At 41.5% G+C, this 16,934-nt stretch overlaps 3 protein-coding genes and 1 long non-coding RNA gene across 10 annotated transcripts in view; 1 reads left to right on the forward strand and 3 right to left on the reverse strand.

The window, feature by feature from the left end:
* Positions 1-4,682: 4,682 nt before the first annotated feature.
* Positions 4,683-16,934, reverse strand: part of LOC147141452 (coiled-coil domain-containing protein 13-like) — a 40,730-nt gene continuing 28,478 nt past the window's right edge. Inside the window, exons 1-11 of one of the 4 annotated variants that reach the window (XM_086042230.1) lie at positions 10,401-10,707; positions 9,319-9,464; positions 9,115-9,257; positions 8,964-9,041; positions 8,036-8,149; positions 7,852-7,956; positions 7,294-7,440; positions 7,058-7,225; positions 6,244-6,453; positions 6,095-6,171; positions 4,683-5,431 (exon numbers count right to left, since the gene is read on the reverse strand). In XM_086042230.1, the coding sequence (XP_085898356.1) occupies positions 5,395-5,431; positions 6,095-6,171; positions 6,244-6,453; positions 7,058-7,225; positions 7,294-7,440; positions 7,852-7,956; positions 8,036-8,149; positions 8,964-9,041; positions 9,115-9,257; positions 9,319-9,464; positions 10,401-10,435 (1,260 nt within the window). In that variant the 5' untranslated portion in view covers positions 10,436-10,707 and the 3' untranslated portion in view covers positions 4,683-5,394. The other 3 variants (XM_086042231.1, XM_086042229.1, XM_086042232.1) reach the window with 3 other exon arrangements.
* On the forward strand, positions 10,011-14,001 carry LOC147141453 (uncharacterized). 2 transcript variants are annotated; one of them, XR_015088271.1, is made up of 6 exons: positions 10,011-10,090; positions 11,184-11,281; positions 11,409-11,595; positions 11,672-11,783; positions 13,625-13,738; positions 13,887-14,001. It is a non-coding gene; the product is annotated as an uncharacterized LOC147141453 (long non-coding RNA). The 2 variants fall into 2 exon arrangements; XR_015088272.1 differs by lacking the exon at positions 10,011-10,090 and adding an exon at positions 10,095-10,518.
* LOC147141454 (coiled-coil domain-containing protein 13-like) lies at positions 10,854-14,675 on the reverse strand. Its single transcript, XM_086042227.1, is given in 11 exon segments — positions 10,854-11,154; positions 11,157-11,322; positions 11,401-11,577; positions 11,643-11,792; positions 12,252-12,356; positions 12,442-12,555; positions 12,764-12,838; positions 12,915-13,057; positions 13,549-13,700; positions 13,774-13,930; positions 14,565-14,675. Coding segments are annotated over 11 exon segments (1,284 nt in total). The 5' UTR covers positions 14,572-14,675; the 3' UTR covers positions 10,854-11,116.
* The window catches only part of higd1a (HIG1 hypoxia inducible domain family, member 1A), a 30,377-nt gene continuing 28,482 nt past the window's right edge, over positions 15,040-16,934 (reverse strand). For all 3 annotated transcript variants that reach the window (XM_086042240.1, XM_086042238.1, XM_086042239.1), the window contains exons 3-4: positions 16,256-16,390; positions 15,040-16,101 (exon numbers count right to left, since the gene is read on the reverse strand). In XM_086042240.1, the coding sequence (XP_085898366.1) occupies positions 16,031-16,101; positions 16,256-16,390 (206 nt within the window). In that variant the 3' untranslated portion in view covers positions 15,040-16,030. The remainder of the gene's footprint in view (positions 16,102-16,255; positions 16,391-16,934) is intronic.

Here is a 16,934-nt window from a genome sequence, read left to right on the forward strand (position 1 = left end):
AAAATGCGTGACGCCGATATTTTATATCAGCTCCAAATATCGGTTATCGGGCCTGCTTGACTACTAATAATCGGTATCGGCCCTGAAAAAAAACATATCGGTGTATCTCTAACAAAAATTACAGTCACTCAGGATTGAATATGTCTTTCTTGAACTGGGTGCTGGACTTTGTCAGTGTGTGAGTCCCTCCAGGAGCAGCACATTGCCCACAAGGGTTCCACAAGGGTGCGTTCTCAGCCCGCTTCTCTTTAAGCCAGCGCTCCAACATGCGGCGCCAACCACATCATAAAGTTTGCTGAGGACACCACAATGGTGGGCCTCGTTACCAAGAATGAGGTCAACTATAAAGGAGTTGAGCCAGTTGGTCCAGTGGTGCCAAAACCACAATTGGCTTCCTTAATGATGGGAAAACGTGACTTCAGGAGTGGTCGGATAACTGTGTTGCTGTGCTGAGACTGAAATGTGGTACTTGGTGCCCCACTGTCCTCAATAAGAGACTTTTTTTCTGACCTGCCTCACCTGAACACCCATCAACACGGCTGCCGACACGCTCCCTCTTCGGCCGCCTGCATTTGAGACTCAAGTACAAGAGGCTGCGGGCGGGCCTGCTCCTCGAGGCATTCAACGGCTACGACGGTGCTCAACTCTCTCCGCTACGTCTGCCACCCGGGACTGGACTCGAATACGCACAACATTCTGCCTCGGCTGCTATTTAAAATTGCATTTGAATTGTATTTGAGGGTTGGTTTTTTTTTTCATTCTTTACATGATACTTGATGCTAGACAGAGAGAAGTGACATTTTGATTCTTTGTATGTCCTGTACTGTTTTGAGCATTGGCAATTCAAATCCTTGAATCCTCCCACCTACAGCATAATAAATTGTATTTTTAATTCTCCATCTACACGCCATGTATACAACGTATCCTGACAAGGGTCGCGGGTGTGCTGCAGCCTATCCCTAAGGAGAGGCTCCTTCCTCCCCCACCTTGAAAAAAACCCCACACAAACATGAAAAGAATAAGGACCTGCAAACTTCAAACAGGGAGGCTGAACCCCGGATTTGAAACCAACCTCAGAAGCGTGAGGCAGATGTGATTAAGTGGCACTCTGCCACCGAACCATTTGTTTTATTTCTTTCACCAAAACATGTCCTCGCATAAGAGCAGTTCTCGGCAAATAAAAGGTTTGCGGAACCGCTGCACCAGAGTGTCGTGCCTGGCACTTTCAGTCCAATTACTGTGCGTTTCTCATTAGAAGGAAGAGGGAACTTTTTATTGACTTAGCATTAAATGTAAATGAAAGATGAACGGCGAGTAAAGTTCACAGACGCCTTTATGCATAGAAGGAACGGCTAACTTTAAAGCTCGCATGGCCACGCTGTTTGCTTTAGCTTTCTGGACGCAGTCAGTCAGTCAATGGTCAGCAGGAAGCGTGGGCGCAGAACGAGGGAATACCTCAGAGAGGAGACGGCCGCAGAAAGAAGTCATTCAAAGCTGGAATGACAAATAGGTGAGGCTGTTTACGCACGCCGTGTTGATTTAACTGGGCTGTTTGGCTTGGTGGCTCCTTGGGCATCTTGGAATAAATCTGCAGCGCTCCTGCGTAATCGGGCTACATAAAACAATATCAAAACTGTTTTTTGGCAGTTGGGGCGAAAGGCCATTTACCGGAATGTGATGAGACTCATTAGTGGCTGAGGTCACGGGCGCAAGGCGAGAGGCTCAAACAAACTTGTTCTTTTTTTTTTTTTTTTTTATGTGGGGAAAGTCGAAAGGTTATCGTCACCGTGTGCCTCACTACACTTGGAAATTCTAAAGGAAATTCTAAAGAAAGTTTCCTGGAAAAACACAAATCAGTGTTTGTTTGAACAAGTGTGAGAACATAAATAGTTCAAATGGCAAAAAGAGATCAATAGGCAGATTGATCAAATGCTGGTAAGTGGAAGTCAATCCAAACATTTTTTCCTCAAGAACAGGTTTTATGCAAGCACTTAATATTGCCTTTGTGGAATAAGAGTTAATCCAGCCCTTTTTAGCCATCTCAGAGGGCAGCCATTTTGTCACTTCTGTCGACTGAAAATGACATCACAACTGCTCAGGGCTCAGGTAACGACCAATCACGGCTGACCTGTTTTCTGAAACTACCTGAGCGCCCCCTGAGATGGCTTAAAAACGGGCGCATTTTGCTGCTTAGCTTATATTAGGTCAGCAACATTTAGGCAGCTAACACGGCACTTTCTGTTAGCGATCTTATTTGAAAGGTTCTTCACACCACATGCGGCGCACTACTTAGCGGACTGATGCTAACTTCACAATCACACTGACGCTTGCCCAGAATGCTTTGTCGTCATTACAAGTACCAGCTGTGAGTGCTATGCGCCTTTAATGTGTTATTTTCCACAGACAGGATGTAATAGCGTTAGTGGTATTGTGACCCCCCCCTTAGTAGCAAAAGTAGTGCAGTCATCCCATATCATGCAATGGCCTATCTCATGATCTGTCCTGTCACTTATTAGTCCAAGGCGGAGATAATAGCTTGAAATACCGCCAATGCACGTTACTTGTTGATTTCGAAACAGATCAGCGAGTTGGAAAAGCGGCTCAAGCAGCGTGTGTAGAAGGCCAGCCCACCGGGAAGTTTCCAGAATGTCCAGATGACCAATTTGGACCAGAAATGCGCTCTATAAATAAAATTGTATTATATTGTATTGAACCCAGCGATCCATGTTCTATCGCGCTTGTCGTCGTTAGCGTCATGAACGAGATGGAGCCCTATCCCGCAGGTGACCATTCGCACCGATGGACAATTGAGTGTCTTTAGTCAACCAAAAGGAAGCTAGGATGGAATATGAAAAGAACATGTACGAATGCCACAAACAAAGGGCGGCCTGATCCCAGATTCAAACCCGGAAGCCGAGAACCATCGGGCCGGGAAAAACATCCGACAGGAAGTGGACCAAGAGTGCCTTCTGATCTGCCTGATCAGTACAATACCGATTAACGGAACGAAAAGACCATCAAAAGGTTCCAGTGTAAAACTTTGACAATACTCGCTAACGACTGACGAGTGATTGATTTGTGGCACGTTCATTCGTTTTCCGGCGCTCGCCATCCTCCCAACAAAAACAAGTATTTAGTTCAACATTTTCCCTGGACCATGTCAACTATTTGCTCCATCAACATCCTTTCTGACGCACATTGCTACTTTGGACGCATATTTGGCAAGGCACGCCAGCGGGACGCTCGCCGCTGAAGAAACGGGCGCTATCTCCAGCGGCAACAGTGAGTGATAACCTGCGGCCGAGCGAAGCGGGGCGGGCCGTGCAGCCGCGCACCCGGGGCCGCGTGCTCGGCTTTCGACGCGCAGACACAGGCCTCGTTTGTCAGGCACAAGGGCCGACTTCATCGGGCGTCTTGATATTTTTGTCTTGTGGCCTAGTGAGGATAAGCGGGGCAAGAAAACGGATGGATGGGCTTTTTTTTTGCTTTTTCGCCGCGTTCCAATAATGCCGACCTGCCCATCTCCCACCGAGCCCTGGAAGAACCAGTGCGGTATTTTGAAGCTGCGAACTAAATCGTCCGCGCTTTTAAATGAAGCGTGAGGACGAAGAGGAGGAGGGAGGCGGGCGGGCGCTGTTGAAATCCTTTTGGCAAGGTTGGAAGCAAACAAGTTTGAAAGCCAGGGTCACTGAGGCAAAGATTGTAGACGCTACAGCAGGGGGTTTCAAACTACAGCTTCAAACTAGTAGTAGTGCTGCTGCCATACGGATACTGGTACTCCGCAGTCAGAAACGTGTCTTGATACCACAAACCGATAGCAACGCATTGCAAGCTTTAGCTAACACTATCACGCAGCTGTAATGATTCATTTTGTTTTGTTGTTTTCTTGTGCATACAATATGGGATTCATTTTGTTATTGGAGTCAGGCAGAGCTGCAAGGAATGTCATACATAGAAGAAATGACATAGATGCATCAAGCTCCTGAAGGTCAGCATCTAAAAAAAAAAAAAAATGTTATTACGACGTTCGGGAATTCTTCACTGAAAATATAAAGGTCCAGAGTCATATAATGAATCACGACCTTCATAGATACACAGCTCGTGCATGAGCATGTATTTTTCTACAAGGCATTATTCACTGACAATTTAAAGAATTTTATCTACCGGCATATTTGCACACACCCTTGAAATGGTAATATATGCGTCTGACCAATTTTTATTCCGATTTCGTGGTCCCTCTGTAACAAAGACTGCCTGCATATGATTTGTGTTCTGTAACTTTTGTGTTCTTGAAAAATACCAACTAGAGTGCAATGAATCCGGGTTACGGTTAAGGTGAAAGTTGGGCGACGCATGTCAGGCCAGCAGATGGTCGTGTCACTTTGAAAGTCTACCTCACTTTTTCAAATAACCATCTGCGCATGTGATAGGTGACTTGAAAGACTTCAAATGGAGATGGAATGTATTCGTTTAAGTTAAGAAAATAAACAGTGCAACATCACCGTAGGCTGTTTGATGACTGTTGCTGCATTTTTACACCCACAAAATGCTGCAAAATTGTGCGACTTGACGTTTGAGAAGACACGGCAAATCCAATCCTTGTCATTTTTGGGGCTCCAGAAAACAAAACCCGGCAATTTTTATCCATTTGATTAAAAATGCAGGTTTTATTTGGAGGGGGACTGATGACTCCACTTTGCTAGTGAAGCGTTTCCACAGAGGCCAACCAAGGAAAGAACAATCACAGGAGGGCTTCAAAACGGCATAGGAAGGTCACGGTCGAGTTGCGCAGCATTGGAGAGGAAAAGGAAGATAAAGAGGGAGGGGAGAGGTGGGGGGGGGGGGGGGAGAGCCCGTTACCGCCGGCTGCAGTTTGTCACATGTGGCACGAGAAGGTAAGAACGCGAACCGGAGCAGCAAGGCCTAGTTGAGTTGTGCCATGTCACGGAGCCTACAGGAAGCCACGCTCGACTTGTCGCATCACGTCAGCGTTAAAGCCGCGGGGTCACCACCGCCGAGCCGTGCCCTCGCCGGCTCCCTTTTCCTTCCGTCTCCAGAGCCGCATTAGCAGCTTTCGCACGCTCGTAAAATCAACAGCCGAAGAGGCGCGACCCCCGCTGAAGTGTACCCGAAACGTTCGGGCCTCGCTAGTGAAGATGGACGTCAAGGTGGAAGGGGGAACAAGGAGTAAAAACGCCAGATTTATATGTTAGCACGCTCCGGCAATCCAATTGCCGCTGACAGTCTGCCTGCGAATACCTCTTCAGGTTCCGCAAAATTTCACCCGTGGATGAGTCCATACAATGTCATTAGAAGCGGCGGGCTACTTGGTTTCAGTAGCTGTGGTTGCTCGTAGCGGCTGCTCACTCGAGGTTCCACCGATGATGAAAACGTTTACAAGTACCACGGCCCGTTGACAGCAAAGGTGGAACTGAGGAAGAGGAAGAGCCACAACATTAGGTACGCCTGTATGAAGGAGCACTAGGAAGTAAAGGAAAAATGCACTACGAGATGAAAGACAAGTTGGACATTTTCACATTTAAAGTTCTAGAATTACAAGAAAAAATATTGCATACATCTACCGGTGCTGTCAATCGATTCATCAATCATTGATCAATATTTATGAGAGCAAAGTCATAGTATTAAGAGAGTAAAGGTGTATGTTTTCCGGAAAATAAATATTTTCAAGTTAAAGTTTTGTTTTTTTTTCAAGATTGTAGTAGGCAGATAAAAATCGCACATTTGCCGGGAAAAAAAGTTGCCTAATAAGTTTAGTCTTTATTTCTATTTTCACAATAAAGTTGTAATACTTTTGAGATCAAAATCTAAATATGATAAATTCGTGATTGGCCAATCCCTTTTAATAAAACTGATCTTGTCCACAGATCTTATCTCCTTCCGCAGAATTCTGAAAAAGTCAGCCGCTGTCCTCTTCTGCTGTGAGATGACTAAGAGGCTTTTTATTTTCATTTGAGAGAACTACATGATGTGCAGTTAAAACTATTGTTCCATCAATGTTTAACACTAAAACTAGATTGGAACATAATTGATACAGTCGGTGGTTCTGATGACCATCGCAGTACAGGGTACGCACCGTGGAGATGTTTTCTCGTCAATGGCGCCCTCTTCAGGAGAAAGTGCAGAAATGCTGAAACTTGAGCTTTCCATATCCTGTAAAAGTTGCAAACAGTTACCACCGAAAGATGTCGTTTTTTCGAACGTGGCATCATATTTTGTTGTCACCTCTACTGAGAGCTGCTGGATTTTTTCCTCCAACTCCTTGATGGTGTCCTCTTTGTCGGCGACCACTTGGTACAAGTTCTGGATGAGCATGTTCTGTATGGAGAGCTCGTTGCTCATAGGCGCGGCCGGGCTCGCCTCCGCCGGCGCGTTCTGCGTCTCCAGTTGTTTGGTGAGCTGACTCACCATCTCCTGCATCTGGACCTTCTCCTTCTGCGGTGGAAGAAGAAAAAAAAAAAAAAAGACAGCACATTTAAGCAGTGTTATTATTAGTTAAGCAAATACTGTACTGTACTGAAGAAACACCTCTCAGCTTGACACAATGATAAATATGACATTAATAGTTGTGTCAACAGTATTTTGATTTTCTTTTAACAACTAAATGCTATACCTTTTGGGGAAAAAAAGTCATACAACTGCATTTAATAAAACCTTACAAAAAATAAAAACTCATTAAGAAAAAGCTGAAGATACACATTTGAAAAAAATCTACAGAAAAAATGAGTTCATGTTATTTTTAAATTATTTTTATCAATACAACACAAATTTAAAAAAAATTATTTTATAGAAATCAAACAGGCACTGCAACTCCAAATTGTGTGATTCTATTAAAAACAAAACACTCAAAATATATCTTTTTAACGTTTTTTTTGTTCATAAAAACTGGATCTTAATGTTCAGTTTAATTCAAACGTTTTGAGATGCTTTTTGTTAGATAGCGATGAAATTATGAAATATTCAGAGCATTATCGGGGTATTTTGTTCCGGGGTTCTTTATAACCTCAGAGGCTCTCTCTCTGTTTTGCCAACGCCTTACCAGCAGAGCTTCCACCAGCTCGTCGTCGTGTTTACTTTTAACCAGCGCGGCGGATATCTGAGCGGCTTTTTCCTCGGACAGACACTTGATCCTGGCCTTGGAGGCTTCCAGTTTCTTTTTCATATCTTCGTGCTCCTTCTGAAGAACTTCATAGCTGGCTGAGATCCTCTTGAAAAAAAAACAACAAAAAAAAAACCTTTTCATCCAGCAATAACGCAAACGCAGTGTACACACACCTCAAATGCTTCCTTCTTCTCCTTCTCCATTGTGCGGATGAAGCTCATGTTTCTGCCCTGAGTTGGGATTTTTGAAGCTTCCTCTTCCACACTGTGCACGTTTGACCCTTGAATCGCCTTCTTCAGCTGCTGCTCAAGGTCACGCACCTGCCACACACACACACGTAAAAACAAACAGTATTTTCTCTCTTGCGATCAAATTGATCAGTTGTCTCTAAAAATTATCCTGAGCAATTATCCTGTGATGTGTGTTAATTTTTTTTTCCCGACTTCCCACTTTTCTTGAATTCAGCCTTAGTTACTAGATGAGCTATCAGTTACAATAACCTGGCTCCTTGTATTTCTTCTTCTTTGTATTTTCCAGCAGTCTGGATGCCCACTGGCACTATGCTGCCTCTCACAGGTCAGTCTTGATACTACGACATGCATTGCTATGAATGTAGTGTGTTGTGTTGGTCCTCACTTAAATCGTAGTAAGAACACACTCATCAAGTGTGGGTTCTCTCACATTTTAAAATTAAGATGTTAAAAATCATCATGTATGCAACACGGTTTTACCCTTGATTGAAGGGCCAGTATCTGCTGCGCACGTCCTCGAAAGCTCCCCGCGCAGCTCAGCAACTGCTGAATGTTGGCATCTTCCCCGACCTCGCTCATCAGAACCTGCCACAAAGGGATTAACGCCACATTGGGATGTTTGTAACATGCGTTTGGCCATCACAATAGGTGAGATGATTTGTACCTTCTGAGCCAGTTTCAATTCTTGCTTCAAAAATTGAATCTGGTTGCGATGCTCGGTGACTTTGAGCTGGGCGGCAGATAATTTGTCCTTCAGAGACTTCATCGCCGGATTGTCCTGGTTTCACGGACAAAGCAATCAGTCGTTCTGATTAGGATGACATGATTGCACACACTCAAGATAAACACATGATGATACAGTAGAATCGCTAGGATTGGAAAAGAAAACACTTTTTCCCGTAGGGAATAACACAAAATGAAAATGTATTTGTACATTAAAAAAAAATGTGTCGTGCAAAACAGAGTATAAAATGAAAAAAAAAATACATTCATAGGTCGAAAGTAAGAGAAATGCAAATCATAAAAAAATATAAATCAATATGGAAAAAGATGTCTCAGCAGTGAAAAAAAGAATCTGAATAACATGAAATATTCATAAAAAAAGATTTTAAAAACTCTTAAATAAATGACGAAAAAATATAAAACATGCTAAATGTAATGTAATAAATGTAATAAATGTGTGCAGAGTCTATAGACCAAATGTAAAAACCTATAAAATAAAATGTGACAGGTTTCATTATTTCATTACAACTAAATGAATACATTTAAAAACAAAACTACTCACTCTTCAATGACAAAGAGGCTAATAGAGAAGGCTTAACTGTCGTAAAAGGTGTAAAAATGAGCACTACTGTTAAAGTTAAAACGCAAAAGAAAATATCAAAACAAATGAGTGGCATAATGGAAAAGTGATTGCACATTTGTCACACAAATGTCAAAATAAGTTGGAGCAAAACAAAAAAATTAAAACAAAAACAAGGATCTCTCTTGCGGTACGCAGACCAAGTTTTGTGCAACTTTTTTTTTTAACTCCAAAAGATTTCAAGATTTTAGGGTTTCACTGTATCCATGCATCACCCAAATAAACTTACCCCACAGTCTTTCAATGAATTTTGCTTCTGCATATTGACATCAGTCTTTTGTCCTGATGAGAGCAGAGCAGCCTGCAACTGTATGAAGAAGCAGGGCAAAAATGAAATCACGGCATTACATAAATCTGAAAAAAATGACATCAAGACCAACCTGTTTATCTAGCTCCTTGATTCTATTGCTGTGTTGTTTTGATTTCGACCTCTCTCGCTCCACTTCAGAGGTCAACTCTCGGTTCTTCTTGGACAGCTCCACGATCTTGACGGCGGCCATGTCGCCTGCTATGCCCGCTGCACCTAAAACATCACATTTTGTTTTATATTCAGACACAAAAGAATTCGATCGTAACAAACATACCCGCCAAGGCCAGCACTCGCTCGTCGTCCAGTTTCTTCTTCATGTGTTTGATTTCAACGTCCTTTTCAGTGAGCAGTTTTAACAGACAGTCGTTTTCATCCCTCATGTCCCTCAGTTGGTTCAACCAGCTATCCTGCTGCTGCTGTCTATTAAAATATAATAATTGACAGTGAAAAATTAGTATACAAGTGTCAACATTTTTTTTTTCATTTCATGGACACTTACTGTTAAAAAGTAAATACGTAAATAAATGTTTGTGTGGTACAGCTCATAGATACATGTTGGTATTTATGACATTTAGAAGATAAAAACAAATTAATATAAGTTAATAAACATGCTGAAAAGAATTTTGTCAAATTTAAGTGTAAAATTATAAAATATAAAAACATTTTTTTAAAGCAATTAATTAAATAAGAATTAAGATAATCAAGAGTTTGGTTATATTTCCCCACATAAAATGATCTCCCACCACTTCCCACAACAAGCAAATTGGCTAGCAATTTTGAGCCCGGAAATTGATATAACGCACACGCCTACAGATCAATCGAGTTTTAATTTGCATTTGGAAAAAGCAAAACACATAAATACATATATTTGCCTTGCAAAACGCCATTTAGTGTAAAACTCACGTTGTGTTCTCCCAGTTAGGAGTTTGAGTTTGCATTGTTTCGTTCGGAAAAAGCACCCTAACCGCTTTCCGTAGTTAACGAGCTTCCGCAATACACAAAATTCGCTCCAGAAGTATAGAACAAGTGTTCGTGACTACTCCTAGGTATGCTCACTTCAGTTGCGCAAAAAAGCATTACCACTGACTCGCAGCAATGTCAACCTTTGTTGCGCAAATGCATTACAGTGCCACGGTGAGGAATGCGGTCCTTTGTTGCGCATTTGCGAAGGCCGGATGCCCTTTCTTACGTAATTAGCATGAGCAGCACCGTGTGGTTACGTCATGTATTTGCTCCAAACAAGTTCCTCAAGTGAAGTATTTTATAGGAACGTGGCGTGAACGCCAAAGCTTTGCGCAAGAAACGAGCAACGAGTTGCTTCTGCTTCCTCCTGGGTGAACTTGAACAGTCGTTTACCTGCCGGCCGTCACATGTGCGCGTGGGTCAGCCATATTGGAGCGGTACAAATAGCAATAGAGATGAGCGAACACACCAAAACAAAATTGTGTTTCGCGTTACAAACCGGCTAGATCAGGTAAGGTGGGGATAAATGTATATTTTTTCACTTTATTTGAAAATGCATTAAATGTGTATTGAAGCAAGGCACATATTTTACCTTACACAAATCTCAAGGCACTCTACCAAACAAAAATGTCATATTAGTGTGCCCGTGTGTGTTGTATGAATGGAAGTGGAAGGGCACTAAACGTCGCTGGCATAGATAGACGATGAATAATTTTGATGTACTGCATTTGTAAATTGGAGAAATTCCCACAACACACTATTGGAATGGCACGGTTGTTGGGAACCTCTGCGCAATATGGTAATTTACATTATAATCTACACCAAAACACACAAAGCACAATACAGCACTGTCAGTAGTCTGTATTGTTATAGTAATTACGAAAAAAGAACAAACAGCTTCTCAGTTCACACATGATCAAAAACATTGTTTTACATTATTGTGGAAGTTTTTTTACAGTGACCCATTATATAGAAATACCTATTAGCATCTCTTTTTATGTAGTTCTGAGCATTTTTGAAAACGTACAATCTAGTACAATAGTGTGATTTTTTTTTTTAATCATAACTTTTTTGAATGGCTTTTTAGGCATATCATTCAATTTTATTTGTCAGAAGTTGTCACTGGAGAGCTGCTTAATTTTCTCTCTAATTCTTTAATGGTGTCTTCTTTGTCAGCGACCACTTGGTACAAGTTCTGGATGTGCATCTTCTGCGCGGCGAGTTCGCTGCTAAGCGACGGGCCCGAGCTGGGCAGGCTCGGCGCGTTCTGCCTGGTGAGCTGGCTCAGCAGCTCCAGCATGCGACTCTTCTCCTTCTGCCGTGGAAAGATCGAGACGAGGAACATGACAACTCTGCTTTTGTTGGCGGTGGACGTCTTTTCTTTTCTTTTTACCAATATAGCGTCCACGAGCTCGTCGTCGTGTTTGCTCTTCAGCAGCAGGGAGGAAGTCTGAGCTTTCAGGGTTTTTATGTCAGCAGACAGACATTTGTTCCTCGCTTTGGAGGCTTCCAGCTCTTTCCTCACCTGATCGCAGTCTCGCTGCAAGGCTTCGTAGCTGCCCGAGAGCCTCTGGAGAAGGATGCGCATGTTAGTGCATTTCCGTTGAAGCTTAAAAATAATCCTGAATAACTCACCTCAAATGCCTCCCTCTTTTCCTTCTCAGCGCTCCGGCTAGAGCTGACGTATCGGCTCTGGCTTTTTGGAGGAAGGCCTGATAGTTCTTCTTCGTCCATGTTCAACATGCTCGATGGAGGTGACCTCAGCTGCTGCTCCAGGTCCCGCACCTGTCACACGTGTACACTGCTCAATTTAGATCACCTTATTTTGCAGTAGCCGGTCGTTTGTCTTTTTGGGAACAAGAGGTCTCCAAAAGTTGAGAAATATTCCCAAGCAAGCGCAAATTACGGTCTATAGGAAGCCTTGTTCCAGTCCTGTATTGCTTCCATGGCATTACTTTGGATTATTAGTGAATTCACTGGACAAGAAAAAAACATCAAGCCAATATAAGATTTTAGGCACGATAAAACAAAATATAAAAATGTAAATTCTCTGTGCATGTAAATGCCTTATTATAAATGTATCGTACATCATGTTTGTCAGCACTTTTAAACCAATCAAAGAAGTCTGTGAACAATAACTCCTGTGGAGACTACAGCGCTGGCTGATAGATTTGTCGTTTCAATATGTCAGCTAGTTTAATCGTTAACTCACAAACATAATGTGAGACCTAATTTCCTTCTTACCCTTGATTGAAGAGCCAGTATCTGCTGTGCACGTCCCCTAAAGCTTCCCGCACAGCTCAGTAACTGCGGAATGTTGACGTCTTCCCCAACCTCACTTATCAGAACCTGCAACAGATTGCATTGACGACAAAGTTGGTTGTGCGCAAAATGTATTCGGTAATTAATCCCATTAGATGAGACGCTTTTGCACCTTTTGAGCCACTTTCAACTCCTGCTTGAGAAACTGCACTTGGTTGCGATACTCTGTCACTTTGAGCTGGGCAGCAGATAATTTGTCCTTCAGGGTTTTCACCATTGGGTTGCCCTATTTTTACGGGTAAACAATCAATTATTCTGATTAGGTTGACATGATTCAAACTTGTGAAAACCACATGCGTATACATTAGAAGCTCTAAGATGGAATACAAAAACAGTATTTCCCATTAGAAAAAAAAAAGGGGGAGGGGGAATCCATCCTTTCATGTCAAATATTCCATTCTATTTAACATGGTAGTCATTTGAGTGAACTTGACCTCACAGTCCTTAGAGCTTTGCTTCTGCAAATTGGCATCAATCTCTTGCCCTGGTCGTGAGCGCACAGCCTGTAGCTGTAGCAAGAAAAAGGGAAATTAATGAGCAGTCCGATGTTTCGACGACGACGCTTCAACCAAACACAAGACTCACATCATTCTCCAGTGCTTTGATTCTATTAGTGTGTTGTTTGCATTTGGTCCGCTCTCGTTCCACTTCTGCAGTCAGCTCTCGGCTCTTTTTGGACAACTCCACGATCTTGACGGCAGCCGCATCACCTGACATGCCGGACACACCTAAAACGCCACGGCAAGCGCTCAACAATTATCATGAGCAATATCTTGAGGCCAAAATAATAAGGATGCACTGATATCAATGACAGCATTGTACATCTGCACTCTTACTCAGGCTTAAAAAAAAAACAAAAACAACAATAATGATGCTCCAATAGTACGACAGCGATAGTACTTTACCAGCCTGGCATATGGAGATAATTCATGCTGAACTGAATATGAACACGTAAAATGTTTGGCTGTACTTCGCAAAACGTGCAGTTGGGTGTTAAAATATCAGTAATGACAAATTTAAACACTAAATTAACTAAAAAGTTAATTAAATGGAACTTACGCCAAGTTCAATAAAAGTTTCTGTTTTGGAACGTTTCATTGAAATTAAACATTTTCAGCAAACTTTCAATATGGAATGGTATCAAGTTCTCAAATGTTAATTACTTTGGGGAAAAAAAGGGTGGTACGCGGTGCATCCGTATAAAAAATTATACACATACCAGCCATGAGAAACACCCTCTCTTTTTCCCATTTCTTCTTCATGTGTTTGACCTCAAATTCTTTTTCGCTCAGCAGTTTGAAGAGGCGACCGTTGACATCGGTCAGCTCCCTCAACTGGTCCAACAAACGCTGACGCTCATCCCGTTCAAGTCTACAGGAAGTGATGGACAAAAAGTTCATGAATGCAAGGTAGCGCTGACTGTTAACATTTTAGACTTCCTCACCTGTCTACAATGTTGTCTGCTTTAGAGTTTTGTCTCACTAGGTCCATATGCTCATTGAGAAACGTATCCTTTGCTTTCATGTTTTCTACTTGCTGTTTTCCATTTTCCCGAAGCTGAAGATTGTTCACTCCATTGCCAAAGTCCATCTGTGACGCGCCTGTTTTAAGAACAAACAATAACGATACCACATTTTCTGCTGTAAAATAAAGCGTGAACACTTGCATCAAATATTGCACGCAGTCATTTTCTTTCTAAGAAACAATGTGAAAGTCTCATATATCATAAACCTTCAATGTAAGGCTCTCATATTGACAAGTCATATTGGTTTCCATGAAAATATCCATCTGACTCATTTCCTACCACTTATCCACGCAAGCTGAAGCAGCTTCCAGCGGACTTGTGGCGAAAGGTACGATAATTCCATTATTTGAATTAAATACGAAATTTTGGATTCTAGAGTTGAACATAAGCTTAACGCCTGTATGTGAATATTTCACCAGTCGCAATATAATGAATTTCAATAGGAGATGCACGACATTCGTTCTATTAGTAAATGACCGTACAGGGGTGTGCAACCTAGAACTAAATATTCTAAACATTATGCAGGCAAACTACAACCAACAAAATGAACACTTTTAAAACTCACGTTTTAGAGATGTATTCGATTAGCTCTCTCGTGGTGTATTTCTTAAACAACAGTGACCATTATTCACTGCGTGACGGATAATCTGGGGTCCAAAAAACATTTTTACATACAGGGGATTTAAGACTGTAGTATGTAATTCACTTACCTTCCATTAGATTAAGTATCGTTTTCGCTTACAACAGAGGCTGTATTTAATCTATTTGGCGAAAAGAGTACTCCCCACCGCGTTTCTTGTACGGCGGCAGCTGCTTCCATGGCAACGACGTTGACTTGGCGGGATCTCGCGAGAACGAGCAGACGTGGCGAGATCTCGCGAGAACGAGCAGACGAAGGGCTGGACAGCGCGTTAGCCAACACTTGTTGCGAACACCGACTTTGCAAACTTTTGTTTTTAACTCTTTCGACTTCCTATGTGATTATTACAATGTAAAAGTGGAGTTCGGACAAATGGCAGCTTTGTGGCGACTCAATCACAGGCCAAACCCTGAGTTTAATTCAAAATAAATCACCCCCAATCCATCGTTGTAGAGCGTCATAAAACGTTAGCGTCTGCAAAACATGTCGAGAAATGAAATATTGAAATGTATTACTTATTCCAAAACTGAGGTCAGAGTCCATAATGTCAAACTGATCATTTATTTTTCAGTGACATGGAAACATACATTACAAATCGTCACTGTCCTATGAAAAACACTTATGTCCATTTTTTTTCCTTTATGTGAATGGCATTAATGTGAAAATTAAAAAAAAAAAATCCAAAATTGGACATATGTGTTTTTTACAAAGGACTGCGATTAAATACTGAAACAGCATGTGCACATACATCTGAAAATAGCAGTTTCTCACATAAGGCATTTCAGTGTGATATAGCAAACATGCTATATAATACACTGTTGTTACAGGGGCCCAAGTCAATGTAAAACGTGATACTGAAACTGCCCTTGACATCAACGTTTACTGAATCCAATGAATGAATGTAGTCTTTATGAATACGTCTGCAGAATTGTTTTTTTCTCTCCCAGGGCTAAAGGGGGCCTTGACCAATCCAGGGGAGGGTGAAAGAACACAGATTTGAGCTACACAGATTTCTGGATGGGCTCTAGCCCCACCCCAAGCCCTGATTACATTACATCAGCCATTTGCCAGTGTATCTGTTACATTTGTCTTTTACTGGTTAGAAAAAAGTTTCCCAAAGTGGCCTACGGCATGAGCAGGGTGCGTTTTTTGGGTGTTATTTGGCAAAAAATAAAAATACCTATATTTGCACAGTACATTAACGATGATATATCATACAAGAAAAAACAACAAAGGGAAAACTATTTTTTCCAACACAGTCCCACCCTATTCATATCCTATACATAGATGTTAACTGTAATCAATATAGCACTCCCACACCATTCAAAATCAAAACAAAAATAATGAAATGTTCTTAAATAATCAAGAAATTCTGCAAACTGTGTAGAAGAGGGTGATAGTTTGACATCTACTATTCTGTAGACAGGTAATCTAATCTTATATTGTGCATAGGTGCAATCTATCAGTTGAAAATAAACCTTAATATGAGGTAATACAGTATTAAGGAGCATTAAATAAAAGGAGTTGAGTCCATGTTCACTTGGAATGTGTGGGCTTCTGGTCTCTTGGGTTGGCAAAGAAGTCCCTGTACATTGTATATATGACACCTATAAGAAAACAACAACACATTATGAAAATCAGTATGTATTGTTCTAACATGTTCATATGGAAGCTGGCACTGGAGCGGTGCACTTTTTTTTCCTAACAGGGACCATTTGACAGTATCCCTTTTTTTTTTTTTTTTTCTGGCCGCATACATACCGATAGTCATGGCTCCCACCACGAAGCCCTGGGCAGCCACGCGCATGTGTATGAGGTGCACGGACATTTTAGTGTCACCGCGACTTTTCAACTTCCACAGCCTGTAGCCCACAATAGCAAAGAAGCCGGCCATTCCTGCAACAAACCCAAAGGCAATGTTTTTCAAATTTTCCAAAACAATTTTCTCAAATAGTTCATGCACTAAACTATATTGTTTTACAGAAAATATTATCTTTACAATTTGAGTTAGGGTGTTTATTTATTTGAGTGGACAGCACACCTGGTGAATAACGGGATGGCAAAACAGGAACCACCATGAGGAAATGTGGAACATTTTAAAACTGGGGCATAAAGTCACTTAATATAATTTTAATCCGTTTATTTTCCACCAACAAACAATAATAATGTAATATAAAAAACATACTATAATAACAACGCTTGTATTTGAGATATAATGCTTATCTATTCATGCGAATGGCACACCCAGCAATTAATCAGGGCATTAAAAGGGCCACTAATTGTGGAAACATTGGTAAATGATGTGGTGTGTAAAGTTACGTCTCATATAAACACAGAGCTCCAAGTACGTATTGGATAAGACATTCCTTTTTTGTTATTTGTGAAAATAAAAAGTTAAAAACCATGGTACTATATCTGGATCTAATTTAACATACTAATA

This window comes from Filicampus tigris, chromosome 10 (assembly GCF_054856515.1).
Source record: "Filicampus tigris isolate MCC_2025a chromosome 10, RoL_Ftig_1.0, whole genome shotgun sequence".
Taxonomy (NCBI): domain Eukaryota; kingdom Metazoa; phylum Chordata; class Actinopteri; order Syngnathiformes; family Syngnathidae; genus Filicampus; species Filicampus tigris.